The sequence below is a fragment of the Mchenga conophoros genome, linkage group LG10 (assembly GCF_057382185.1).
Source record: "Mchenga conophoros isolate Kocher_MC1m ecotype Shallow Benthic linkage group LG10, M_conophoros_male_GT1.1, whole genome shotgun sequence".
Lineage (NCBI taxonomy): Eukaryota > Metazoa > Chordata > Actinopteri > Cichliformes > Cichlidae > Mchenga > Mchenga conophoros.
In genome coordinates this window covers 24,039,124-24,066,369 of record NC_140535.1, presented here as the reverse complement: position 1 = coordinate 24,066,369, position 27,246 = coordinate 24,039,124, and the positions used below count along the sequence as shown (strand labels likewise).

The 27,246-nt window shown below is 39.8% G+C and overlaps 2 protein-coding genes across 7 annotated transcripts in view; one reads left to right on the top strand and one right to left on the bottom strand.

The window, feature by feature from the left end:
* Positions 1-3,673: 3,673 nt before the first annotated feature.
* Positions 3,674-8,601, bottom strand: LOC146566003 (putative fibroblast growth factor 1). Of its 5 annotated transcripts, none has more exons than XM_085289502.1 (4): positions 7,510-7,577; positions 6,282-6,498; positions 5,691-5,794; positions 3,676-5,189 (listed from the first exon to the last, which is right to left on the bottom strand). In XM_085289502.1, exons 2-4 carry the CDS (start codon positions 6,448-6,450, stop codon positions 5,004-5,006), a joined length of 459 nt encoding a protein of 152 aa, XP_085145628.1. In that variant the 5' UTR covers positions 6,451-6,498; positions 7,510-7,577; the 3' UTR covers positions 3,676-5,003. The 5 variants fall into 5 exon arrangements, with proteins under 5 accessions (XP_085145624.1, XP_085145628.1, XP_085145625.1 ...); XM_085289499.1 differs by lacking the exon at positions 7,510-7,577 and adding an exon at positions 8,454-8,601 and having other exon boundaries at positions 3,677-5,189; XM_085289500.1 differs by having other exon boundaries at positions 3,677-5,189; positions 7,506-7,565.
* Positions 8,602-13,166: 4,565 nt separating this feature from the next.
* The window catches only part of LOC146566002 (rho GTPase-activating protein 26-like), an 82,798-nt gene continuing 68,718 nt past the window's right edge, over positions 13,167-27,246 (top strand). Inside the window, exons 1-2 of one of the 2 annotated variants that reach the window (XM_085289496.1) lie at positions 13,167-13,566; positions 13,642-13,908. In XM_085289496.1, coding sequence (XP_085145622.1) covers positions 13,488-13,566; positions 13,642-13,908 — 346 coding nt within the window. In that variant the 5' untranslated portion in view covers positions 13,167-13,487. The remainder of the gene's footprint in view (positions 13,567-13,641; positions 13,909-27,246) is intronic. The other variant, XM_085289497.1, reaches the window with a different exon arrangement.

Genomic DNA, 27,246 nt, shown 5'->3' with positions numbered 1-27,246 from the left:
ACCATAATGTAGATGCTGTACTGCTCTATTGTGCTGAAGTGAGAGATGAGTGTGAAAGCAAAGCTGATGATTTATTGGTTATCAATGGTCCTACCCTCGCCTGTGTCCACCAGCTGTGGGTAGTGACGGAAAGAATTAGAACACTGAAACCAGCAGTGGAAATGAGCTTCCTTCAAAAATGTTGGGCTCGCCCTTAGCGATGTAGCGTGCAGGGGGAGGCTCTGACAGCAGCCCCTACTCTTACACATTGAAAGGAGCCAGTTGGGGCAGTTGGGGAATCTTAGTAATATGCCTCTTAGATGCCTTCTAGGTGAGGTGATTTCATCCATTTCTAAATGGTAGACGATCCTGGAAAGAACCAGGAAACTCTGGAAACATTATATCTCTCAAGCTGGCTTAAAGTTTAGGACAATATTTCATGTGGGAAAACAACTTGTTTGATAGGAAGTTCAGTTTTTTGGGAGCATATCGACACATCAGCAGATGTAAAGCTCATAAAGACATTTATTATGCTTTAATTCACTATTCTTTCCCCTAAAAAGTTCCGCAACCAAGGCGTGTTAGCAGTTGCGCTAGTTTATTATGCAGTGACAGTAGTTATTATTAGTAGTGTTCTAATAAAACCTTTCTTTGTGTTGATATTACAGTCTGCAGACGGGGTTTGCACTTACGAAAGGTTTTGATCTTCTCAGGATTATTTCTTTCTTTCCTTTGTTTTTTTTAAACAATCTAGAAAGGACTCTCTTTGCTATATAGTAGTTGAGCTTATTTGTTGAACCGTACCATTTGCTTCTGCTCTGAGTACAAGATGCATTTTTGCAGCCCAGCAGAATGTGTCTATCCAGCAGAAATCATTTATTAGGAAAACAGTTGCAATAGGGCAAACCACAAGCATCCGGACGATTCTCTGAGTTGTCAAAATGCTCCTTCTCGCTTTCTCTGTCCCCCTAGTCTGCCTTCCTCCCCCATTGTCTCAGAGTGCAGTAGCAGATGGGGAGACAAGTGTCAGCATTTCCAGTTGGATCAGCTGACGGATATGCATCCCCTGCTTCCGTTCCTGTTGGTGTGTAAATGTTTGCTTGTGTGGAGGAGAAAGGTGACATGACAGAAAGGTAACATGTAGAGCAATCCTTTTTTAATATCATGAATTATTATTTCTTTGGCCTGCTTTAAAAAGCAATAGACTGTATTTGTTTCTCCCCCGTTTACAGGGCTTGATTATTAAGATTGTTGCTTAACCAAATCTGCATCTGTCTAATAAGAAAATGCAATGCAAACTTTCCAGAGGTATCCTCTCTTTGCTATACAAACTTTGTAAACTTCCCTGATAGGAGGGAGGAAGCAACACAGAGAAAGAAAGAGAAGAGAAAAAAGAACCATAAAAATTAAAAACAGAAGATAAAACAAAAACAAAATAAGGAAGAAGAGCTGTTTGAAGAAAATTGATGCGGGAACGTAGTAGGATGGAGCAGGAGATGAAAGTAGGCTGGAAATTGAGAGAAGGGCAGGAAGGGAGAGTAAAAAAAAAGACGGAATTGAGGAAAGAGAGACGAGTAACAGATGAGAGAATGTGTCCTAGTTCCAGCGTGTGTACGTGCTGATTGCTGTGTGTGTGTGTGTGTCTGCTAGAGTGGTTTGTGTTGCAGGGATCTTGGCTACTGTCAGGCTAGGGGACTCCCAGAGGAAGCCAGTCCTTGTTCAGTTTACAGTGAATGATTCCCTTCCTGCCCTGCACAGCCCTGCAGGCCAATGGCCAACCAGGTTTGTGTGTATATGTGTGTGTCTCTGGGTGTTTGTGTACTGAGCTGCTTCATAGGGTGGCCTGCTGGAATGAAGGAGAGACACTGTCCTGTAAATGAGAGGTCACAAGTTGTGTAATCGGCAGTGTTTGTCCACCAACAGCCATGTGTCCACTTAGAGTCCTTAAGAAAGAGAGGTCTACCAGTTTTTTTCTTCTTCTGCACACGAAATGTCTTCACAGCATTTTTGTGACAGAAAACAAATTTAAAAAGCAGAAAACTTTTTTTTTTTAAAAGCATGTTTATATTTATTCTCCTTAAGTCAGGGACTATACATAAAGAACTCATACTGAAAGCAAAGGCAATTGCTATGCAGAATTGCCCTTTACAGAGAGCTTCATATCTAAATTACTATTAGTTTAGTTTAGTTTAAATGTTATGATGCATTGTTTGCTCTAAACGAATTATCTATGTCCCATATAAATGTTTAGAGTGTAAATAGTTGACAATGACAAAAGTTGATACATCAATAGAGAATTTAAGATTATTGAAAAAATTGTATGGTAAGACGGATTACAAGTATTTTAATTTAGCTCTAATTTAACTTGTGCACAAAATGATTATTTCAGTAGGAAAGGGCAGACCTATTGCTCAACTTGAAACAGTAATTTGTCACACTCATGGTGCTTGGATAAGTAATAATCCTACTGTAATGTTCCCTGCCAACTCTGTTTAAATCCCACAATAATATGGGACTTGTTGGAGACATGAATCAGCTCCAGTCCTCCCGAAAAATTTTTAAACCACGCTCCAGTGTTTCCTCCAGGATATTTTCCTGGCACAGTCGACTCTAAAACAACGTTTCAGGCCATGTTCTGTTTCAGCCGTTACACATTAAGTGTGGATTAGATGAAGAATGCCACTGCTTCCAAAAATGTGGTGAAAATACTTGATCGGGGTGAATGGGGCTGGTAACATCTGTCACAGCTTTGTGGTTACAATCGTTTCGACTGGAGTGGAGAAAGTCTTCACTAAAACTAGTGCATATGGGGTTTCCTTACAGTTTTCAAAAAATTAGCTGCAAGTGCTTTGTTATGCAACTGCTCGGTACACATATTGTGTCTAAGAATGAAAATCTGTCAACAGCAGGAAATTGACACTGGATGTTTGGCATCTATGGGGAAGTTCAGCTATTTCAGATATTTTGGTGGTGGAATAACATTTTAACAGCATAATATTATTTTAGGTAGAAATAAAAATAAAATTCCAGTCCTTCAAAATGTAATTATCTTTATACAAAGAGTTAGATAGTAGAATGACTCCTGGGATGGCTTTCCTTGATTATTTTCCTTCTGCTTTTTCAGATGGTTTAATTTACATTGATTTTTTGTACATACTATAAGACAGTTAATATATAAAAATATACTATATCAATTGTTAGGTATGCCTGTTATATACACGAGTCGTCTTTACTTGGATTTGGACGTGTAAACCCAAGAACCATACATGGAAGTTTAGACAATGCCTCCATCTTGTGGCCAAATGTATATTTTGCCTATAGTAAATATCTTTAACAGTGTAATTTATCAATAAAACACCAGTTTTCACATTGGAATAATGCCATAGAAATGACATCAGAAACAGACTAAATACAAAACTAAAGGCACTACAAGAGCGCAAACATCCGCCAAGGCAGCTCAATAGTAATATTATATTTTGCATATACTGATTTTGTTTTTTAAATGCACTTTAAGAAGTTTCTCGTGTTGTAAAAACAAGTGCAAAGTGGAGGCTTTTGGTATCTGCCATGTTCAAACCTATTTTTATATACTTGACATCATTTTTAGTGTAATTATTTGTTGTTATTTTTTATTTGTGTAATTGTAGTACATCAATCAATACGCACCACATTTGCAAGAATCATAGCTTCTAGGTTAAAATGCTTTTTGTCAGTTTTTGAGCAATAACTTGATCATTTGAAGACCTTGAAGACCTTAGTGGATCCATGCCAGATTTTAATGGATCGTTAACACACACCCAAAGAATGACAGGCACACAACCAAACTCCTACCAATAACATATTGCTCCTTGGCAGAGGTAATAACTATCATAAATACAGTAAATCAAAAATAGTATTTATTCATTCATGTATAATAATACAGGCTTAATCATTACATTTAAATAGAGTGAATACAATATGTATTACTTTGTGAAAAGGTGATATAGTTACCTTTTTATTCCTTCACTGTAAGCATACATTATTTAGAAAATGTCTTTTACAATGTTGAGTAGAATTAAATGTTATTAGCAATAAATCTTTATAAATACATATTCATAATAATCTAGGATAAAGTTACAGTAACAGGATTTTAACTCAAAATTAAAAAGGGGGGAATTTACTTGAACTGTGAAGCATTTTACAAAATAAAAGAAAGCTTACGTTATATACCTGCTATACATCGTACATAAACACACTTAATAAAAGCTCCACTCATTTCTCTGACAAAGTTTTCACATCTGCTTTTATAGGTCTGTCAGCCTTCCAACAGTCACACAAATACAGTATATTAATACAATAATAATTCTTAGCAACACAAATTATTTAAGAGCTGCTGTTTTAAAAGGAAGAATTCTGGCTTCACAGTAACACCATATCATCTTTGCTCTCTTGACTCCCTCGATCGACATATTCATTACAAAATGAGGAATTGTTTAGGAAGACTAAATATCTATTGATTGAAATTCAATTATTATTATTAATTCAATCCATATAAGACATTTTTAGATTACTACTGTAAACCTTGAATATCTTTCCTTTCTTAAATTTTGAATTCAATGCCATATTTTTGGTTTTATTCTTTAATTATATTCTTTTTTTGTGCCAGACATTAGTAATGCTAAATACATTTACGTATGTAAATTGCATATTTTTTCCTCCCTGTGGTGTTTCAAATCAGGGTTTAAATTAATCACTTTATATATTTTCTATCTGCAGTGAGATAAAGTATATATGCTATGCACTTACAAAAAAAACTGTGCTGGATATGATCACATATCCATACAATGATCATTTATAAACTGTTCAGTCAAATGTTAAATTTGTGTATGAAGAGCGACATTTAGCCCAGTAAGAGTTTTGCCTCAGCCATTACCAGAAATAACAGATTTTCAGTGACCTCATAATCGTTTGTCAAGTGTAATTTTACACTAATAATGTGCATTTAAACATTTTAGCGAATATACAGTGCCTGCTGACATTTGGCTTTACATGTTGCCTGCAGGCCTTGGCAGGAAAAAAACGGCCTTCTGACCCTGGTGGGTGTCTGGTCCGGCTTTGGGCTGGCCGTTCCTCTTCAAGGCGACGTACCAGTTGTACTTCTGAGAACGATACGTGTTGTGATGGTTCTCTTCATATTTCTCCAGGAAGTAACACTCATCGTTCAGAGCTTGCTGAAGCAAGAAAATGAAAGGGGGGGGAGGGGGAGGATTGATTATATCACCAATATACGGTTAAAGGTAATGCGGGCATTCACAAACAGTAACTGAGCAGGATACAACGAGGAATATTGTAACATACTGAATCACCAAAATAATAATCAACATAACAACCCTCTAAAATAAAGCTTGTCTGTTTTATTTTAGACATCCCAGTGACAAATTATTAGTCACAGCAATTTGGTAATTACACTGAAACTTTCCACTGTTTTGCAGTCTAGGTTGTTTTGCACAACCGTTACAAAACTGTAACGATCAGCGAGTTTAAACTTACGCTGAGAAAGGAATGAACAATTGTGTGACTTGATGAAAAAAGAATTGAAACTGTTACATAGAAAGACAAACGGGACCAGTGAGCATTAGTTGCAATCTGTAAGTGTTCAACCTTTCCATCCAAAATTCATTTTTAAGTCAAACTGCAAAATATATATATATATATATATAAACACAACTCACTACTCCACAGAGGCGTCCATTTCTGTTCATAGCCAGATACCTTCCTGTCGCCTCACCTTTGATGACCACCACCCCCGCACTCACAGCCTTCAGCCTCAGGATGTCTGCAACACACATTACACAACACAACACCACAGCGTTATTGCTTTTTTGTTTTTTTCTGTTTTCTTTTCAAAGTTAACTGGACGATCAAATCATGTAAAAACAATGTAACTGTGATATCCCGGAATAAAAGTTTAATAAGTATTTTTCAGGGAAACTAGGCCCTGCTGTCCAAATGTGTACACAGGTTAAGATGCTATTATTGCAAAACCAAATCACTGAGCAGCTTTACCAGCAGCCTAATTATTATTCCTTTAGTGGCAAGATGTCCTCTTTTCCTCATACCCTCATAACCTTTAATCAAAACATCTTAAGTTTACCCATTCTCTTTTGTTTACCATCGTTATAACAATCACGAAGACTTTTAACCTAATGTTGAAACTAAAGTTAAAAGCCTCCCCTTCATATCTTGCACGTAATCTCTGGCTCCTGATTTTGAAATATAACCAGCAATCACAAATCAAACAGTTCTTTTGTTTTTTTCCTCACCATATGTGTCATTTTCTTGCCTCCCACCATTGACGGTTCCATCTGGTAAAATCCTTAGGTGATAGCCTCCATTCATACTGTAGAGCCTGGTCAGTGTCTGGGCTTCCTGCTTGGACAGGTCCAGGGACCCAGGTCCAAAAGGCAGCACTGTAATGTCTCCCTCAGACATCACACAGAGAGTTTGAGGTATGGACGGAGCAGCGTGATGTCCCTGTGTCTGCAACGACAGAGAAGATCCAACGTTTTCACTGTTCACGTCACCTGGACTGCGGCTGAGACACAAGACGAAACAGGAAGGGGAGGACAACGTCGCCTTCATAACATGATTACAGGAAATGCTCCCCTTTCCTACCCTCGCCTAATCACTTTCTCCATCTGCCTGGCTCTCTGTAACTTTCTGTCAGCCTTTTAAGGAACACACTTTATTATGAAGTGATAAAACCATCCAGGGATCAGTTCTGGATGAAGGCCAGGAGGGGCAGCAACATGACCGGACTTGTTTTAGAACTGAGCATCACTTTGATTCTCTTTGGAAAAATAATTTCCAGATGGTGGGTGATGTAATCTTACACCTGAAATCAGTGTGAGGCTAGACAACAAAATAACCAACACATGGACATAACAGCCAAGAGAGAAATTTGTGGTAATTGTTTAACTTCCTTTAAGTAAGTTTTTTATTAGCCAGCATAATCTTACAAATAGGTGCAAACACATGACGCTGAATCCTACTCGTGGGATACTGGACCCTTGACATTCTTCCTACACTCTCTGAAGCATTAACACTAATCTATCGTTCAGCTGGATTTAACAGACATGTTAACACGTCAACAAATCAGCGACTATCAATATGAGAATTTAGAGCCCAGGCAGCCCTCTTGGTCTTACCCCTGGATTCCCTGCTTCCTCAACAGCTTTTCCAAAAAACAGTCAAGCTCATTTTAAAGCCACACTGTCAGTATAGTTTTTATTTCCTGGATGCTTGAGATCCCAGAGCAGCGGTAGCTGTCATAAAGTCAATCCAGTCCAGAAACAGCAGTGGCAGACCAAGCCAGTGGGGATACTCTAACACTCACAGGTCTTTGTTATCATTTGAAACCGGAGGTATAGCTGCTGAAGAGCCAAGTTAGCCCACATCTGGAATGTCTTGGAAGAAGCAGAGAGAAGAAGGGGAAAAAGAGAGAGAGCGAGGGAAAGTGAAAGCCACAGGAGGAATGTAAGGCCTACCCACTGGCGGTCTGTTTTTCCTAAGAACAAGATCTGGAGGACAGGATTACTGGATATGAGAGCTTGTGCCAGACTGGCTTGGGGACCTTCGGACAGAGCAGCAAGTGGGAATGACGTCAAAAGTCCAACCAATGACCGAGTCAGAGTACAGATGTGTGGGAGGAGAGCTGGAATCTGTGTGTTTTTAGTGTTTATTTCAGTGTAAAGATGAAGAGCATGACGGTGAGCTAAAGTAAAGTTTGGTGGGGGGGGGTGCAATGAAAGCCACAAAAATAAGAGGCTTTCCGTTGACCCTGCAGTGGTCCGAGTAAACAACCTTTAGTTTGCACGTTTCTAGCACCTCTTTTACTTTGAATCACTTGGCAATAGTTCTACATGTGCTTCACAAGAAGTTTTCTCTTATTTCATTTGAATTGGCTTCACTGTAAGTTGTTTTGGCCTTTGACTAACAGATTGTACTGTGTGGTAAAACGGACTGTACCACATACTGTAACCACTCATCTACCACAATATTTCATTATTCTCACGTGCACTCTACTGGTTGTTACCTTGTCTTTAACTCTTTACCCCTTGACTAACACTCTTTTCTGACTGAGCAGTTTCTTTCGTATTTCAGGCCTGCCTATAGAACAAAACAACTAGGTTAGTGACAGTGATCACTAACCTATACATCTACCCTTGGAAAAACCCAGAAGCTGTTCTAACGATCATCAAACCACATCTTTATTGATATATGTATATATATATATATATATGCAGAAGTATCAAAAAGCAGGGGAAAAGTTATGTTACAGATATGTACACACACAGACCAGACAGTCAAAAAGAAAGCACAAAGAAAGACAAACATTAACTTCATTTTTTGTTATGAAGATCCGTATTTAACTCTGCAGCACTAATTACTAGCCAACTTTATTACCACACAGACAATAAGCCATCTTCACCTACCTGTGACAATGTCATGTGACAGTGCCCCCGTTGAGCCAGCATGTCCTCTTTTTTTCCTCTTAACTGAGGCTTGACTGAAACAAAGTTTTTGGGGCCTCTTGTGCCAAACTGTCTTCCTCCTTTCTCTGCCAGTGAAGTGTCTGGCCTTTATACGGGCTTCTTAAGTATGAATTTGAACTCCATCCACTCCTCCCTCACCTCACCCCCTCTTCTAACAACGTCAGAGGACGCATTTTAACAGGCTAACGTCAGGACTAAAATTACCATCCACGACTGGAGAGGGAGAAGGAGGACAAGCCAGACCCTAGAAATGAGCCAGGCCGCCTGTCTGACTGAGCACTGATACATTCTTGTAGTGGTGTCCTCCTGGAGACACTGGCAGGCAACACAATATAAACATTTATAAGAGACACAAAGGGAATGACTTCAGCTTCCAGAATTAACATAATGCCAGTGCCTTTGGATTCCAAGTTCTGCTTCCCATATTACAGGATAATAGGATTCCATAAAATTCCTGCAAAACATATAATGCTCAGGTATCAAAAGTACGAGTGCATTACATGTATACAGTAAAAGTATGTGGGGTGTAAATGGAGGAATACTGTACTTAAATGAGGCATTAAGGAAAAACAAAGTTGTATTTTCAACAAAATACTTCATATCCAAAACAAAGATTCATTAAAAAAAAACAGAAAGAAGGAAATGTCGAGTTTTGTACCTCCATAATTCCAGCTCTGTAATCTTGAAAAAGAACAGACACACTCTCCTAAAAGGTTAACCAAAAGATATGAGGCTGATTTTTGACTGGCAGTAACACTGAAGCAGCTCTGAGAGGAAAACACATTAAAAAAAAGGAATGTAAGTCCAGAAGATAACACAGAAATGATCGACACCCTCACATTAGCGCTTACACAAGGTTAATGTTGGGAATTTGGGGGGAGTTATAGGAATTTATGATTCAAAATGCTGCAGGACATATTAAAAGCATTTTCCAAAGCCTATAAAAATAGACATTTTTGGATATGCACTGTGATGCGCTGACATTTCTAAAAATGGTGGAAATGGCTTCCAAGACATGGCAATCTCAATATCTATTTTTGCAGCCGTTCACTGTCTTTCCTGCAGCTATGTGAGAATAAACAGTGGCGGTGTGCAGGCTAGGTGATATATTCACACTGACTACTTTGTCCCCGTCTTCTTCTAATGGATTTTTCTCTCCCTAATTCATCATCTGCAGTGCATCTAAAGGTTAAAACCATCACTTTGAAGTCAAGTAATCACGAGGCACAAGACCGTGTCAAGAATGTGCAGAAAAAAAAGAGTGATAACCAAAAACTGAGGAATCTGACCTACTTTTCTCTCACCTGTTCCATCAGCATTGAACTGCTTCTTTTTCTTTGCTTCTATTAACCACAAGATGGCAGAATGGGTTAACCTTAGAGGTGCTTCAGTCTGCAAAAAATCAAGTCTGCTGTTCATGTCCACAGAGCTGACACAGGCATATTTAGAGCATGCACCATTATACTGCATTCTCATTAAACCGGCATTCTCAGTTTTTTATTGGCACAGTATCAGAACAGTGAAAGTAGTATCAAATGCACATTTACACGCTAGCATTTATTGGGTGTTTGTGTGTTTGAGTGTGATCAGCTGGTGAATATCAACTTCAATATTTCCATTCCTGAAACAAATATGCGGCTAATTAGCTTCTTAATGTTGTAGATTGTACACCAGCCTTGCCTGCCAGTGAGATTGTGTGCAGACAGTGTTGTTTGTCAGAGCTTTGACACCAAAAATTGGTGTGAGTGAACCAAAAAACTACAAGCTGCAGATTAAAAAGCTAAAGTCTGATAATTCTCCTTGGGTTCATCTCAGTTCATATTGCATGAATTCATTTTATGGGGCTTTAAAAGGCTAACTGACACTCAGTCATCATATGCTTTTATCTTTGACATGCTGCTGATTAGGTGCCATTAATCTACAAGTATTCTGCCAAAAATTAAATCCCCAATAATGTGTCTGATGCTTGAGGCAGGTTTGTAACAGTGCTTTCTTTTTCTCTAGATAATTCCACCTAAATTCTTGAGTTCCTGGCAGTCTTGGGCTTGTCATCAAAATGCATTTGTTCCAGTTGTCTTATTAAGTGCTATGTTCTCCATTTCAGATACAATTTCTTCCCCTTCAGTTTTTTGTGGTCTATTTTTTCTTGGCGTTATCAGAGAATTATTAAGACCAAATGCTGATCCTAAAGAAAAATCTGTTTCCTGCATCACCTCGTTGTGTGGTGGTTAATTCTGGTTCTTAAACTAGCCTCCTGGATTTTTAAAATTTATACATAAACAACAGGTGACTTCCTGTACATTGCATGTCTGCGTACACCAGACTGTGACAGATGGGGTAATGAGCAAGCGACCAGATGCAGTGCTCTACTCTGACAGAGGAAGTGACACTTCTAAATATGAGCTGTTTTCGCACAATAACCACATGCACTTAGTGTGCATGTATCAGTGACATGAAGTGAGATCTCAGGACAGGAATCAGTGGCGGAAATGCATTAGGCCTCTTCAAGCTTTAGCGGATCTGCCGGTAGATCAGTATCAAGCTGATATCAAATAAATACAGAGCAAGTATTGCCAAAGCCAATAGCCTATGTAGGGGAGAACAGTGAGTCATGGTAAGATAAATCACTATTAATTTGAACAATTTTGAACACAAAGATAAATCACTTTCGTTTTTACTTGCCACAGTTATTAGCTAATGCAACAAATCACGCCTTTCCATCAAATATCGATACTATCGATCTATCAGCCCACCCGTAGTGCTCACAGCTAGATCAGATCACTTTAAAACGGATGTTCCCTCTTATCAAAGAGAGTCATAGAGTGTAAAAACATATCTAAAACTACCAGTTTAGAGCCATCTGGAACCATATTTATTACAGCCTATTATATATATATATTTTGATGATATGGCGTATTTTTACATTATATTATAAAACATCACAGCTATTTTAATGTGATGCAAACAACTATGGACCAGATTTTCAGAAAAGGCAAACTAGTGCGCTCAGGTGTGGTTGGTTTTATGCGATAAATACAAAAGTCGCAGCCAGTTTTTCCCAGTATCCAGTGCAAAAAATAAGGTATGCTCTTTCACTGCGAAATTAACATTAAATTGGCGTGTCGCAAACGACAGTAACTCAGTTTGCATACTCCTCCCAGAAATACATATACGACAGGGTGAGTCGCAAGGGTTTCCGAGTTCCCACCTCTTACACGTAATGCCCCCTCTCTGTTTATGCAGCCTCTTACCAGTAGAGGGCGCCAGAGGTGATGAGCCTTGGTGGGTACCTCTCCTCTCTACAGAAATTCCCCGCTCTGGTTGAAATGACATCACCGTCTCCTCCCACCAACCAGACTCCGGAGCCGCTGCATACACAGATCGTTTATTCACAAAAAGATGGTTCACTCGATCTTTGACAGGTTTTGACCTGTGGGACGCTTTTAAGCCGAAACATGTTCCGGTCATTGAAATAAAATGAATGAAAAGTATTTCATACATGTGACCCAGTTATTAGTCTTTCATCCCAGAGCGAGCCTACTTTCTGGGAAGCTCCAATTGACATTGTTTTTACCCCACGGGTTAAAGTTCACACCATTCAATAGAAACTTTGAAAATTTAGACAATTAAGCAATTTCGACTCAAAATGTAAACCGTTCTCTTCTTCAAATGTAAAGATATGTCTTCCAATCTTTCAGAAATCCTCATTTTATACAATAGTAACCAAATATTTTTGGCGTTTGAGCTTTTGGAAAAACCAAGAAATTAATAAAGAAAGTAATAAGCTCATCATTTCGGTTTAAAGGTAACTGTTGTGTACCTGATACTCCCTTTATTTTCCTCCATGTACACTGTAGTGGGAAGTGCATAGTATGCTGATTGCCCTAGCTTGTGAAGCACTGTGAGTGACATCATCTCCAGAAAAACAGCCTTTTAATGGGATTACTGATTAGATGACTTGCATTAGCTTTTCATAAATATGATGAATCTAGTGGTAATCAAACACAGCGAATATAACTGCATAGAAACAAACCAAAAGCAGACAACCACTTTGTTGCTTAATTTCATACTTTAATGACATAAACTATTGGCATATAATTTTACATTGCACTAATTATTAACCACACCTGAGATTTGTAAACTAGTGGCACAGGTATGTAGGATGGCAAAGCTGGGGTAGTGGTTGGTGATGTTCAGAAGTGGTCCAGTGGACCGGGATAAAATGCAGTACATACATTTACAGGTCTTAGGAGATCAGATGTGTGTTGACTTTGGTGAGCTATTAACTTTTCTTCCAGTGATTTACTTTCTTTGTTTTTCTGTTTAGAGTGTAACATGCTGACATTGGTTGAAGTATCAAAGGTAGAATGTTGACTTAATAAAATTAAGCCTACCTGCTAAGTATTAATTACTAATTAATTATGAAGGAAGTAGTAATGTGCGAATATTTTCACTGTTTATATGCTGGGTGCTGCTCTTTCCATCTAATTCTAAGAGTTCACTTTTCCAATGCAGTTTCAGGAAACTTGGTCAGAGTGGACCCTCCTTCTTTTATCCCACCCATCTTTGCTCTGGAGAAGCTCACCGCTCGATCCGCCCCTAAATGGTCGAAACTGCCCTCCACGTCGTGCCTTGCCATCTCATTGGTCTAGACAGACGTCAATCAGTGGATTATCCTTGTCGGGGTAGGTTGATTACGGTCTGCGGCGCTGAGCTGAGCGGTGCTGGGAGAAAACAGTGCATTTAAAACCGCCCAGGGAAGACACCGCATTTACGAGCGGAGTTTTGTTTTTTTGCTGCCTCCCTCCTCCTCGGCCCCGTTTCAGTCTGTCCGGTCCAGAATGAGTCGTTCGAGAGGAATGCAGCACCGGCTTACCTGAGCAAGTGGACACCTTTTCTTTGAAATCCATTTCCAGACACTTATTCAGCTCTGTCTCCCCCCCCCCCCCCCTTTTGAAATTTAATTTTAATTGGATGTCTTGTTGTGTTACTGCTGCTGCCTTGTGTGTCTGCCTGAGTGTTTTCCTTTGCAAAGAAAAACGAGGTTATGTAGGTAGGGATTTCTCTCGGATCCATCTCCGCCCTGTTGTTTTCATGTTGTAATTGGATTTTCTATCATTTACAACAGCAAAAGCAGCACCAGAACAACAGGTTTTCTCCCTCCATCATCATCATCTCGTTCCTCTTTCCTCCTGCTGTCCCAATCGTTTATTCTTTTGCCGGGTGGTGGTGGTGCAGAAGATGGGATTACCTGCCCTGGAATTCAGCGACTGCTACCTGGACAGTCCACAGTTCAGGGAGAGACTCAAGTCTCACGAACTAGAGCTGGACAAAACCAACAAGTTCATCAAAGAGCTGATTAAAGACAGCAAGGCTCTGATCCAGGCTTTGAAAAGTAAGTGGAGGTTGGAAGGGGCGTGAGTGTGTGAGACTGATAAAATGTGTGCGAGGAGGTTGCAGTTGACAGTTATATGTGATGTCCCTAATTATTGAAATAAAGGGGAAAACAGCCAAATCTGGTTCATGTGGGCTTGATAGAATCACAAGGATTGAGAGGTGAGAAGCCCCCAGGTGTGAAAGTCTCAGTTTCATTGGATTCATGTGAAAGGCTTACACTCTGCTTTGTGTGTGTGTGTGTGTGTGTGTGTGTGTGTGTGTGTGTGTTTCTGATAAGGCATGCTGAGAGGCTAGGCGGGTGAATTTGACTGATCACAGTGCATAGTGTCCTCTCATGTTGTCAGCACATTTGTTCCCATTAGCTACATTGTGAGGTGTTTACAGTGAGCGAGGAGGTGTGCACTGTGTTTCATCTACATTGATATCTGCTGCTGTTCATCTGATGGGATTTGAGGCTGTGATATGCTACAAACGTTGGCCTTTAATCTAAAAACAAAAGCCTTTATTTTACATTAAAATTTTTATTGTAGAAAGGCATAAAAATCAGAGTGGGATTGAACGGAATATGACTTTTAGGTGTGGTGGTAAAATATTTCTGTTTCTCTATAGGTCAAACTTAGATCAGCATTACAGGCCAAGTGTGTTTATGCATGCGCGGAAATGGGCTCAGTGGTTCTCACACATATTTACAAAAGAAATGATGAGGAATAAGCAAACATTAATGCATGACGTGAACGACAAAGAAGGTTGGAAAATGCATGCTAGTGTATACATTTAATGGCAAGGTTTATCTAATGTGTATTCTTCAAAAGCAAGAAGATATGAATTTGAATAATAGCAAATGTCCAACATTCAAATGTTAATCTTATCATCCTAATCAGGGCAGCTCCTATCACATAACACTGGGTGAACCATGACTACTAACCTTAAACAAAACATTAATGTGTAACTTTTATGCATAACTTTACTTCAGTGAACCACGGTTCAGCTAAGGCTAAGCATAATCCCACCTCCCTAGTAAAAGATTAAACTAATAGTTTTTTCCATGCAAAAATATGAAATCCAAGGCTTTCACTTTTGGTAGGGAGTCACGAGCACCTCAGAGGCTGTGACAGCACTTCCTGCTTCGGTAGTGTAAAGTTCATTCTTGTGCCTACACAGTTTTCATCAGCATGTGCAAAGATAAACAAGTGCCATTAAAGACTTGCTGTGTCTTTAATAGTCCTGTCAGTACTATTCAAGTCTAACTTTTTATTGCGCCTTTTAAGTCTGCATTGATGTAAAGTTCATGACGGGCAGGGCTCAAAATGACGTGCAGTAAGGAGGGAAGATTTGGTGGTCAGTATTACTGTGGTATGTTCTAGAGGCTGGTCCAAATGTCTGCACTGACCAGCATGAAATCTTATTCTGGCATAAACTTTAACAAATGAACACATTCAGAATTTGTGATGTCATGGTTCAACTATACTAAAATTCACAGTTAGCAGCTGTTTTTACTCAGTGTAGTTTGCTTGCATACAGTCTTGAGCCACCCCAGATTTCTTTATATCTTCCTAAGAAAATGGGAAATGGGTGCAGCGATTTCATTGAAACATGTGCAAAGATACATGGAAATCCAGTGTCCAAGGCAAAAACAGAGTTTTTACAATTGTAATGAGCATGACGGTCGATGTCAGGTAAGATCAACTTTAATTCTTTAACACAGCCGGAACTCTCTTAGGTAACATTTCATGTTACCTCAGTCATCTTCATGAATAGTTCTCCAAGCATCTTGAAGGACATTCAAAGCTCGTCTGTGGACGTTGGCTGAATTTTGCTCTCTTCACTGTTGAGATGATCCCACACTGAGGTGAGGGCTCTGGGGAAACCAATCTATGATTGATAGGAAAATAAATCAAAGACCACTGGTTCGTAAGACACGATTTTCAGATGCTGCTCATCTGCTATAGATGTGTATATATTTAGACCTGCCGCTTCTTCTTTTGTCCTCCGCTTGTTTCCTCAATTCTTTTTAAGGACACATTAAACAACGTGCTGTGTTATGCCAGTTTTCCAGTAGCTCTTTGGGAATCCCCTTGTTGGTGCAAAAGCACTGTTTAATGCATGTTCTCTGTAATGGACATTTGTTTTTAGTCTATATCTTTTGACTTATTTCAGGTACCCTATTACGTCCTGATGTACTACGTAGAGGACCTCCTGGGCTTTCCAGTGATATCTCCTGTATTTGGGTTACCTCTTTTAGATCCAAAGAAAAAAACGTTTAATGGGAAGATTCTTTTTTCCTCGGTTCTCAGGAGGATACAGTGCTAAAATTCTTCTGTAATACTACTACTACTACTACTAATGATGATAATAATAATAATAAAGATAATAATTTATCAACAAAATCATGTTCAAAGTGATCGTGGGCAATCGTGGCTCAAAGAGTTGGCAGTTCGTCTTGTAACCGGAAGGTTGCCGGTTCGAGCCCCGGCTCGGACAGTCTCTGTCGTTGTGTCCTTGGGCAAGACACTTCACCTGCTGCCTACTGGTGATGGCCAGAGGGGCCGATGGCGCGATTATGGCAGCCTCGCTTCTGTCAGTCTGCCCCAGGGCAGCTGTGGCTACAACTGTAGCTTGCCTCCACCAGTGTGTGAATGGGAGAGTGAATGAATAGTGGAATTGTACAGCGCTTTGAGGGCCCCGAAAAGCGCTATATAAAATGCAATCCATTATTAATAAAGTGCTTTGAAATAAGTCACATTGCTTTTGTGTGAAAACGGCGTTAGAGCAAAGTAAGATCAAGACCTTGAAGCATTACAGAGAAAAGCCAGTGTTCTCTGCTGCTGTTATGCATGACAACAATGTGGAGACAGCCAGGACTGTTTGAGGTGTGGGGAAAGAAAAGAAAGAAAAGTAATGAGCAACAACAAACAATAAACACAGAGTAGCTTGGTTACCTGGAGCCAGAGATCCCTGCAGATAGATGGAAGGAAAGGGACAGCGGGAAGGAAAAAGCATGAACTACAAGAGAGAGAAGTAGAGCAGGGCAATATGGCCAAAAATATTTATCACGATATATATTTGAAAATTTGCGATAACGATATAACCGACGATATAATTGATGCGAGACAAAATACAACTCCACAACATTACTAGCGCAAAAAGACAACCTATCATTTATTTTCACTTAAACAAGAAGCTGGTTTTTATGTACATTAAAGCTTTATAAAAATGTAACAGTGCAAATGCAAATTCCTTGCTGAAAGTTTAACCAAAAGGCATTTCCAGTAGAAATGGGCTGACATATCCTGAGCATAACCATGTATAATATCCACTGAAGTTAAAAAGAGGTGCTTTGCAACATTAAACTGCAGTGTGCAGTACGCATTTTTCGGACCATAAGGTGCACGGGATTATAAGGCACATTAAGCGAAACAAAGCAGTCAGATAAATCAAACTTTATTAAACTCATTCTTCTTGCTTCCTCCACTTCTGTACCATTGATTCATTAATGTTGAATTCTCTGGTAGCTGCTCTATTCCCATGTTGTTGCAGTATATTAATGACTAACCTCGTATTGTAGATGGATTATCTCAGTTGTTCTCCTGACTGAAGTTTGGTCCGTTTACAGCATCCTGCCATGCGATTGCATTTGTCTCTAACCATGAGGAACCTTCACGTTAACTTTTATAAGTGGAAAAGTGTTAATGTTCGTCCTCCAGCTTCACTGTTTATGTTATGTTAACATAGCTGTGTCGCTAGCGATCACGTAGCACTTCATTATATACCAGCTAGCCCAACTTCAGTAACCCTACAAACGTCACTGCTGTTTAGTTTCCTGTCTTCATTTATGTTGGAAGTGATAGCAGAGCTGTACGTTTGATTTTTTTCAGAAATCTCTCAGTCAGAACATGCAATATCATGCTTAGGTAACTAGCGAAACTAGCGAGCTAACTTCCGCTAGCTTCCTGCTAGCTTCTAACTCCGTTAAATGTAATAACTTTTGTTTTCATGGATGCCTGGAAGTTAAACTTTATAGTTACACCTGGTTAAGCAGCAATGCTGATCGTTTTATTAAAGATGAAAGAATTTAGACAGTTTTTAACTCTTAAGTGATGCTGCAGTGTTGTTTGACCTGAAGAATACAGAGAGTTTAGGACCCAGATTACTCCCAGATTTAAGAGCATCTTAGTCCGACAAATATGACAATAACAACGGCCACTTGCATGTTCTGCAAAAAAATGTGCTTTGTTGTGTATCTGACGGACAAACACCAAACCAGTTCCACATCACGGAAGTTGCACCATTTTTACAAACCAATTCTGGTTCATCTGTTTCACTCAACAATCGGCCATGTGCGTATGAAAACAAAGGCACTGCGCATGCGCGTTTTATTCCCATTTTATCGCGATATTTCATTTTCCCATCGTTGCCTAACATTATACCGGTATTACCGTGAACGGTATAATATGGCCCAGCCCTAGAGAGAAGACACAAAAAAACCTGCTTGATGGCGCGAGATGGGTGAGTTCAAAAGCGTCCAGTAAATCAAAAGCTTTTGGGGGTATGTTTTTGAAATTTTCATGGATATTTAGCTCCCAATCAAGTTTAGCCTATCACATCTACAAATGGCAATAAGAATTAGTTCTCAAAAGTTTCTCCGTTTCTGTTTTGTCTAATGAACTGATAAAAGTCGTCGTTTGGAGGTCAAACCTTTACCAATGTTGCTGCTGCAGCGGTATAATGACAAAGTTAACTGTAATTTCATTTGAATTTGATTGTGTGATGGGAAATTAAACTGTTGAGCATTAACAATTTTCATAATACAGGCAGTATTTGACCATGATTCTGGTTTCTAGAAATGATAGAATGTCATGCAAGAATGAATGAAACTATGACTGGCACTCCAGAACTGGATAATACCACAGAGATGAGTTAAGTACTTTGAAAGTGACTCCAAAATTTGGTTTAACCATATGTGAAATCATCTCTTTGGCTAAAGCTTAGTAGATTATTGTATTCAACAACATATTCAGTGGTGTGCCGATGCTAAGATGACCAGTAGTAATGTGTTTAACAAAATCTGTTATGATGGTACTGGAAAAAGTCTTCCAAATTCCTCTGGGGAATGAACCCCAGTTATTGAATTACGAGTTAAGAGGAACTCAGGCATGCTATGGCTGCTTTTGTGCATGACCAAATTGGAAGTTGTGTCACTTGGAGACTGAAACAGAGGTCTGTTTCCTCCTGGGAGATGTTGCTGAAGAACTGTTGATGCAGCAGGAAGATGGCATGTTTGTCCAACGTGTCTTCCATGGGGAAGATCCTCATTGCTCATTAAAGAGAGGGCCAGAGTGCACAAACAGTATATCCATTGCCCGTTTGTTGTCGTGAGCCGAGTTGAACCAGTCTCTGAAGTTGGTCATTGATAAATTGTCAAAAATTCTTGGCTACAACTTAACACCACAAAAGACATCATGATGGACCTTCTTGCTCTGTTAGGTAAATTGTTTGGATTACTTGGCCTCGCTGTTGCAGTACAGAGTGATCCTTGCAGTCAGCAAACCACAAACAGGGATGAAGCTTGAACATGCTTGTTCAAAGTAGTTTATTATTTACACTGTTCAGATAGGACAGAACCTGCAAAGGGCAGATGTTCCACTCTGCTAAATATACCTTTTTTAACAGCAAACTAGCCCAATTCTCTTTCACGACAAAGCGCTGGTCAGCTGATGTGTGGCTACGAAGACAATTCTGCTTTTGTCCAATGTGGGATCCAGAAATCAGACGGCGTGACCTGATTCACTAAGGCCGGGATGAGAGAGGGAGATGTTGTTGCGTGTTCTGTGCCATTGTAGCAGGGTGCTGGCAAATAAAGAGCAAGTCAGCAAATTTTTTGAGTTGATCTTTGTATACCTGCGCTGTGCTGCGTCATGTGCTTTTGAATCTGTTGCAACAGGTCTGTAATATCTAACAGCATGTCAGAGTCCTCTTTGCAGTTACATAAGTAACTGTCTGCGCACACGCACCTCCACCTCCTCGGCTTTTCTGTAAACAGTGAGGGGGATGTGTGACTGTCCCGGGAAGCCCCTAAGGTTTAGCTGGTTACAGTTTGCTGCTGTTTGCCTGGGGTAGCCTGACAGCTTTCACTTGTGTTTTTATTATGACAGTTTTAACCTTGGGCTTACTGTAAAATATGCCTGTTCCTGTCACTTTTTTATTTTCAGTTGAGTAGAGTTCGTCATGTGATGAGACTGGTGAGTTAAACATGTGGGTCCTCTGACCCACATGTTTAACTCACCAGTCTATGTAATGTTTTTGTCAAGGTTCTGTTTCTTTTAACTTTGACAGCAGTTACAGTGAAGCAAAACTGTTTTGCCTGCTATATCCTGAAATCCCCTTTCTGCACAGTCCATTTGTACGCCACCATGCCCACGATATCCACCATGTCAAAAGGTCAATCTGACTGGCACGTTGTGAGGCCTGTAGAAAGGACTTTCTGACTTCTTGCAAACTAAAAGTGTGCTTATGACCATATCTCACTTTTGGCCAGACACAATGTTGGTGATGCTATTTTGGGTGACCAAACAGAAACTGTGGCGGTTTTATATACCTTCCTCTGCTCCAGATATACTCATGTTTAGACTTTATACCTTCTTTTCCAGCAGCATTCATATTGGAAGCCTTGTCAAGCATTTCCTGTAAGAACTGGCTTAATTCCCCCAAACATATAAACGTAGTGGGGGGATTTTACTGTATTTTCTTTTTTGCCCTAGTCAATAAACTTCCACATTAATAAAGTAGAGGTAGAGCAGAACAAAACAGCAAAGCTTAACACTGGACTGGAATGACAATGTCTTTATTTTTTCTGCATTTATTTTTTTATTATTCTTCCCAAATTGTTTTTCATTTTTACAGTCTCCAGATTTGATATGTAATTGCTCATCACATAGTCATCATATTATTTACCAAAAAACGAATGTTGCTTGCAGAGGTGCCATCGCCACTGTTGCAAATTAACAGCAGCTTCATCCTGTTTGAGGGTAACAGACTGGCTTGTGTAGCAATTACAGATGTAGACACATTCAGACCAAAGCCTGTACACATGCAAACGCACACAAACTGTGTTTTAGTATAGACTCTGACAGCCACAAACCCTCACTTGAATAAGTAGTTTTGAAGCGTGCACAAACGTGGGACGTGAGATGAACATGCGCATGAGCAGATGCCCATGTGTGCGCACACGCAGATGTTGATGCGATTGCGTGTGTTAGCCAGATGTCATTTTAGGGTCGACCTAGCTTGTTATTACTGAGGCTGTAGAAATGTTTGGCTCTCTGCTCCACCTCTAACATGACACGGCTCAATCAGCCAAGAAAATCGTAATTACCAGCTAAGCGTTCACTGGAGCTCCAAAGGAAACGAGGCAGCATGCTCAGACGCTTGCATGACAGCAACATGTGATTTTTGCAATGTTTTCAGCTAAAAGTGTGTCTCAAGATTCAGAGTTGTGACTTCTATTATCTGTTGTGATACTTGATCATTTTTTGTTTCACATCTTAAATGTGTAAATATAACTCAGTGATTTAGTTCTGGTATTAACACTATTGATTGAAAACATACTATGCAAGTGTTTTGATTTGTAATAGCATTATCTTGGTTCTTGTGATAAGCTAAAAGGTCTAGTTGTTTTTGGAACCTGTCTAAGACACATAATGAGAAAACTGCTGTAATTATTGTAACCAGTTAAAGACAAAGGACCTGTATTGAACCTAACATGACCACCCCAACAATTCACCATTGCTTTTACCCAATACTGTTTCACAGTTATAACTGCTGTTTATGTTTCAGTTATTTAAACAATGCTTCAGCCTGTAATTATATTCCAGTTTGGAGTCTCGGAGCTCAATTGTGACAATTTTTAAACAATCTGGCCATAGTCTTTGTAGATTAGCCACTAATGTGTGTTTTGGTTTGATTTATTTATTTTTTTTGGCCCAAGCCCCACAGGTTGTTTTTCTTTCTAGGTACTATCCCAACTTTCTCTCTGTGTTAGACCTCAGTCACATAATCCTGGGGATCAGTCAACGACTCCCTGTCCACCAATGGTCACAAGTGAAATGTGTCGAGTGAGTGAGGGCTCTCGCTGGGTGAGCCTGGGTGTAAGGGTGCTACACCAAAAACCTCCTGATGATTGATTTTGTTGGTAGCAGATTGTTTTAGTGGATGTCACAGATTCATCAGCAAACAATTTACTTGCCAAGCAGTACTGAAACTTGGAAAAAGTGTGCTGCTAGCCAGAAATGGAGAGTGTGTCTTCAAAATCTAACTTCTACCTTATTACAGCCACTAACACACTTGAAAAGATGAGGCTTTTACTTTGGAAGAAAATAGTCTCGGTTTCTGGTTTTCACACTTCCTACATCCACTCTACAAGCACTTGGTGACTGCTTGTAGATGAATTGCATGAATTTGTATTGTGCCCAATGCAAACTACAGGCGATCACAGCAGTCTGCTAGTGACATCACCATATACCTCTTTTTGTGAACACTTTTCTCTACAGACCAGTGATCACCAGGAGGTCAACGACTGGTCTCTAGACCTGTGTGACTGAGGCCTTCACTTGGATATGTTCTAGCCTCCCCTTGAACCCTATACTGGTTTCAGTGGTAAATGGACTGAGTCTTATATAGTACTTTTTTACTTGAGCACTCAAAACGTTTTATACAACATGCCTTATTCACCCATTCACACATCAGAGAGTTACTTGTGGTATCTTGCCGAAGGATGAAGCATGAAGAATGGAGCAGCCAATCAGCCACTGAACCACCAACCTTGCATTCAGTAGATGACCTACTCTACCTACTGATCGATAGCCATCCTGTAAGGCCACACATTATGTATGTGGTTACTGTATATAATAAGACAAATTATAACACCCACAGTTTTTTGTGAATTGAGTAGAAAGCAGCTTGCTGATGTATTATAACAGCAAGCCCCCCAACAAAAAGCTCAACGCTCTTAGAATATTTTCTGGTGACTACTCAGTGTGTATATAACTGTTTTAGTCTGATGGTTTATGAATATGATATGTTAAAATCAGACTGTCGTGCAGGCGTGGATGTGCAGAAAAGGACAGCATGACATCCATACAGATAATGTTCCTTAACCATGCATGCCAGGTTGCACATGTTGAGAATATGGACATAGTGCATTCTTTAAGTATGAGGTCTGTGTGTAATATACATGTTGTTTAGTTGGATTTACACTTTTGATGAGATGTTGCTACCAGACGGATGATAAAGATGCCAGGAGGACAAACTGTGCTCCTTTACAACCCAGAAACGAGGGACAAAGAAGTGAATCGTGTTTGATTTTCATGTGATTTTCAATCACTAAGTAACTGAGAATTTTAAAATTTTGTTGGAGTGTAAGGAAAGTTCAGGCATCTGCATAAGTTGGTGTAGCTATGGCTTTACAAGGACCCCTGTCTCTGTTGTAGTTTGGACACAAATGGCTGAATAGTAAAATTTTTGATGACCACAGTATTTTAACTGTGATTGTTATAATGTGCAGACCAGGTTTAGCCAGTAAAACAATGCCAGAGCTGGGTCTGTAGAAGAAATAGTTGATGGCTAAATTTTATTAAAGTAAATTTACTCCCTAAGAATTACAGCTACACGGACATGTTGTAGTAAACCTGTAATGCTTCCTGGCTGCAAAAATATAGTGTGTGCATATATTAAAGGCTAACTAAAATCACAAGCATATTGTTCAGGCATGTGTGCTTAGCTGCATGCTGTCTGTTACTGGTTTAAAAACAGGCTTTCCACCCATTAGGGCCATCTTGATAATGGCTTTCTTTTCAAGCATTTACTCTGACTTCAAATTGACCTTTAACTGTCATTGGCAACCTCACAAATAGGCTGCTGGCTAAGTGAATGTGTAAATGTCCCAGAGGAGAAGAAGAAGAAGAAGAAGCAGGAGTTCCCTGAAGCTCTGAGACCGCCTGTTAATGGCGGGGATATTATGCTTCTACTCCATGTGGCTGTTCTGTATAAAAAGCCTTTTAGCCAGCAGTCTGTGTAGTGACAGAGCCAATTCAGCTCCCACTGTGATGCTGTTGCATTTGGTGCCACACCCCTCTGGTTCTTTAACACCGGCACGCTATGTAAAATCACACACTTTGGTGCCATCGCGCTGGCTTGGTGTGTTTAAGTGTAAACATGCAATTGCGCTGTAAAGCTAGCTGCTCTTAAAGGTAAAATCTGTGAGTGGAAAAGGCTTCATTCTTCTTCTCACATTACCTTCTTTCTTTTTTCTGTAGCCACCCACTGTGTTCTTGGTTAGTAACAACAGGGGTAATGGCGGTTATTCAGTAGTTCAGCTGTCAACTATTCTGATGGATGAGGGTTATACGCACACACAAGTGCACACCACACCATAACTAATTCTCAATTATGGCACGACTGAACCTTTCTTTCTTTCTTCTTCTTTTTAACATCCAGAGCAAAAGAAGAGTTTGTGCTGGGAGGCAAATGAAAGAACCAGTACGTAAGGAGGAAAGGAGGTGGGGGGTGCGGTTGTGTTTCACACTGTTTAAAAGCTAACATGACCTTTTTTTTTTTTTCTTTCAAAAGTGTCTATAGAGGAGCCTCTGGCTTGGTGAAACAAAAGAGTAGAAAAAGAAATGTGTGAAAAAGAGTAAAAAATGGAGACAGAAAAGAGAGGCGTTTCACTCCTCTGCATATGTCGCATAAGAACAAAGATGATACAGTTACGTGTGCATGCATGCAGTTATATTCTAACTGTGCACCCTGTACATCGTGTGTGTTTCCTATTAGAGGCACATTTCTGCTTGCAGAAGATTTGTATGCATACAGTAAACGTGTGTGTGTGTGTGTGTGTGTGTGTGTGTGTGTGTTTCCACCGTAGCACAGCACAGTGGGGGCTGGGGGTCTTCCTCTATCTGTGACGTAGCATGGATGAAAAGGAAATTAGGGCACGACACAGCCCTGCTATTTTGCTATTGTTGTCTTGCATTGACGCTGGATGGAGACAGTCTGAGACACACACATGCATACACATTTGTACACACAAGAAGAAATTTAAAGGTTGTGTAAATTAAAAAAAATGTCTAGTGGGTATGATGTATGTAAGGCAAAAAGGATTTCATAATCTCTATCTTTTTGTCAGACCAGCGGTCATTGCTTCATAATTGTGAAGCAATAATTGTGGTCAGTAATTTGTGATGGATATGTTTTAATGCGCACGAAAAGATATCCATCTCACATTGTGTATTTATTGCACATTAGCATTGAACTAGCATAATGATGATTAGTATAATCATGATGAAGGAACTGACCTCCCAGTCCATTTTTTCCTTCAGTGGGCTGGTTTCAGTCATTATGCAAATGTACTGTTTATAAGATTTGGGGAAACCTGCAGTAGGGCTGGGCGATATGACCCAAAATTCATATCTCGATATTTTTTAGCTGGATGGCGATATAAGATATATCTCGATATATTTTTTTTAAAGCCATAAAGTAAGAACAAGAAGAGAGTTCTTAGTCAAAGCTGTGTCCCAGATGTCACACAGGCACTTTTATTAACATAGAGCAGATGTACATAAAATTTACTCAAAAATAAATTATGAGCATTTATTAAATAATAATTAGTCCGTGCAGCACCTCGGGGCTGCATGGCGTTAGCGTGGTTAGCTCGTTAGCGTGGTTAGCTAGCTAACACATTGACGCCGTCCAGCCCCACGCACGGGGCGATGCGCAGTAACTCGTTAATGGAGATTTGCCGTGTCCATCTTGTCGCTTCCTGCAGGTGAAGCGATGGGGGAGGAGGGGGAGTTGTGTTCAGTGAAAGAGAGGCGAGGCCGAGTAACGTTGCGTAGAGACGGAAGTGGACGAAAGAGAGGCAAACTTGCGGCTCCACAACTATAATTATAACGTAACATAGACTATATCGATATAAAGGATATTGTCACATCTTATATCTCGTATAAAAATATATCGATATTTTTTAAAAACTCGATATATCGCCCAGCTCTAACCTGCAGTCAGCTGAGACTGAAGAAGTCACTTGGATGAGTGACGAAACGTTTCTCCCACTGAAAACGCTACAACCAGATGAACAGAATCAACTTTTGGAGAAGCATTCATGTTGCAGTATAATAAATATCCTCATTAAAAATCTAGTAGGGTCGTATTAGGTCATTTAAATGTAAAATGGTAAATGGCCTATATTTGTATAGTGCTTTACACATCCAGTTATCCACCCATTCACACACAGGTGATGGCAGCTACATTGTAGCCACAGCCACCCTGGGGCGCACTGACAGAGGCGAGGCTGCCAAACACTGGCGCCACCGGGCCCTCTGACCACCACCAGTAGGCAACGGGTGAAGTGTCTTGCCCAAGGACACAACGACTGAGACTGTCCAAACCGGGGCTCGAACCGGCAACCTTCTGATTAGAAGGCGAACTCCCAACTCTTGAGCAACGATCGCCCCGCAATCGTGACAAAGACAAGCGATTTGAAGCAGAAATGGCTTGTTTATCTATATCAGTTTTAAATTGGCGTTACTACTGCTGCCCTGTCATCTGATTAATTGAAACTTTGACGTGGAGTATTTGGATTCAGAATCAATTAGAATCCGAATACTTGTCCAGTATTCAAGCTGGACGAAGGCTTGTAAATATTTTAGCTTATGGTTATTCAGTTACATTGCTTGGCAGCAATACAGTAACTCAACCCCTCGATGTAGTGAGTACTTGTGTGTTGTGATAATTCTGACTTTTTGTTTTTGGTTCATCTTCCACGTCCAGTATAGGCTCAATAGATGCATACAGATCAGGATGACATATTTCCTTTTGTCTCTGTGGTTGCGTCTACTCGCAAATTCACACATTTGACCATATATTAATGTAGAGGCAGTCTTCACGAGGTGTGAAGCATGCATAAAAATAAAAATGCCGTTTCTCTTTTTCGTTATCTGTTCCTTGCCCTGTTAAACCTAAAATGATTCAGTAAGAATTTATAGTCACAATGTAGAGATACAAAGAGAAGTCACTCAAGGAACTGAAAAAGGAACTGCAAAGCAACAAGTTCGTTTGTTGCTCTCATGCCATGGTTAGAAATGCACAAAACCCATCATGAATTAATTATAGTCGATCGTTCATGAAACTGTAAAGAGGAAGTGGGATTTGCACATAAATGTAAATTTAAAAAAAGCTTACAACTCTTGCACTCCTCACAACCCATACATCATTCTCTGACACGTACAGTGAGTTAATTGCAGAACCGATGCATGTGGTGAGTGTTTGCATATGCATGAAGTCA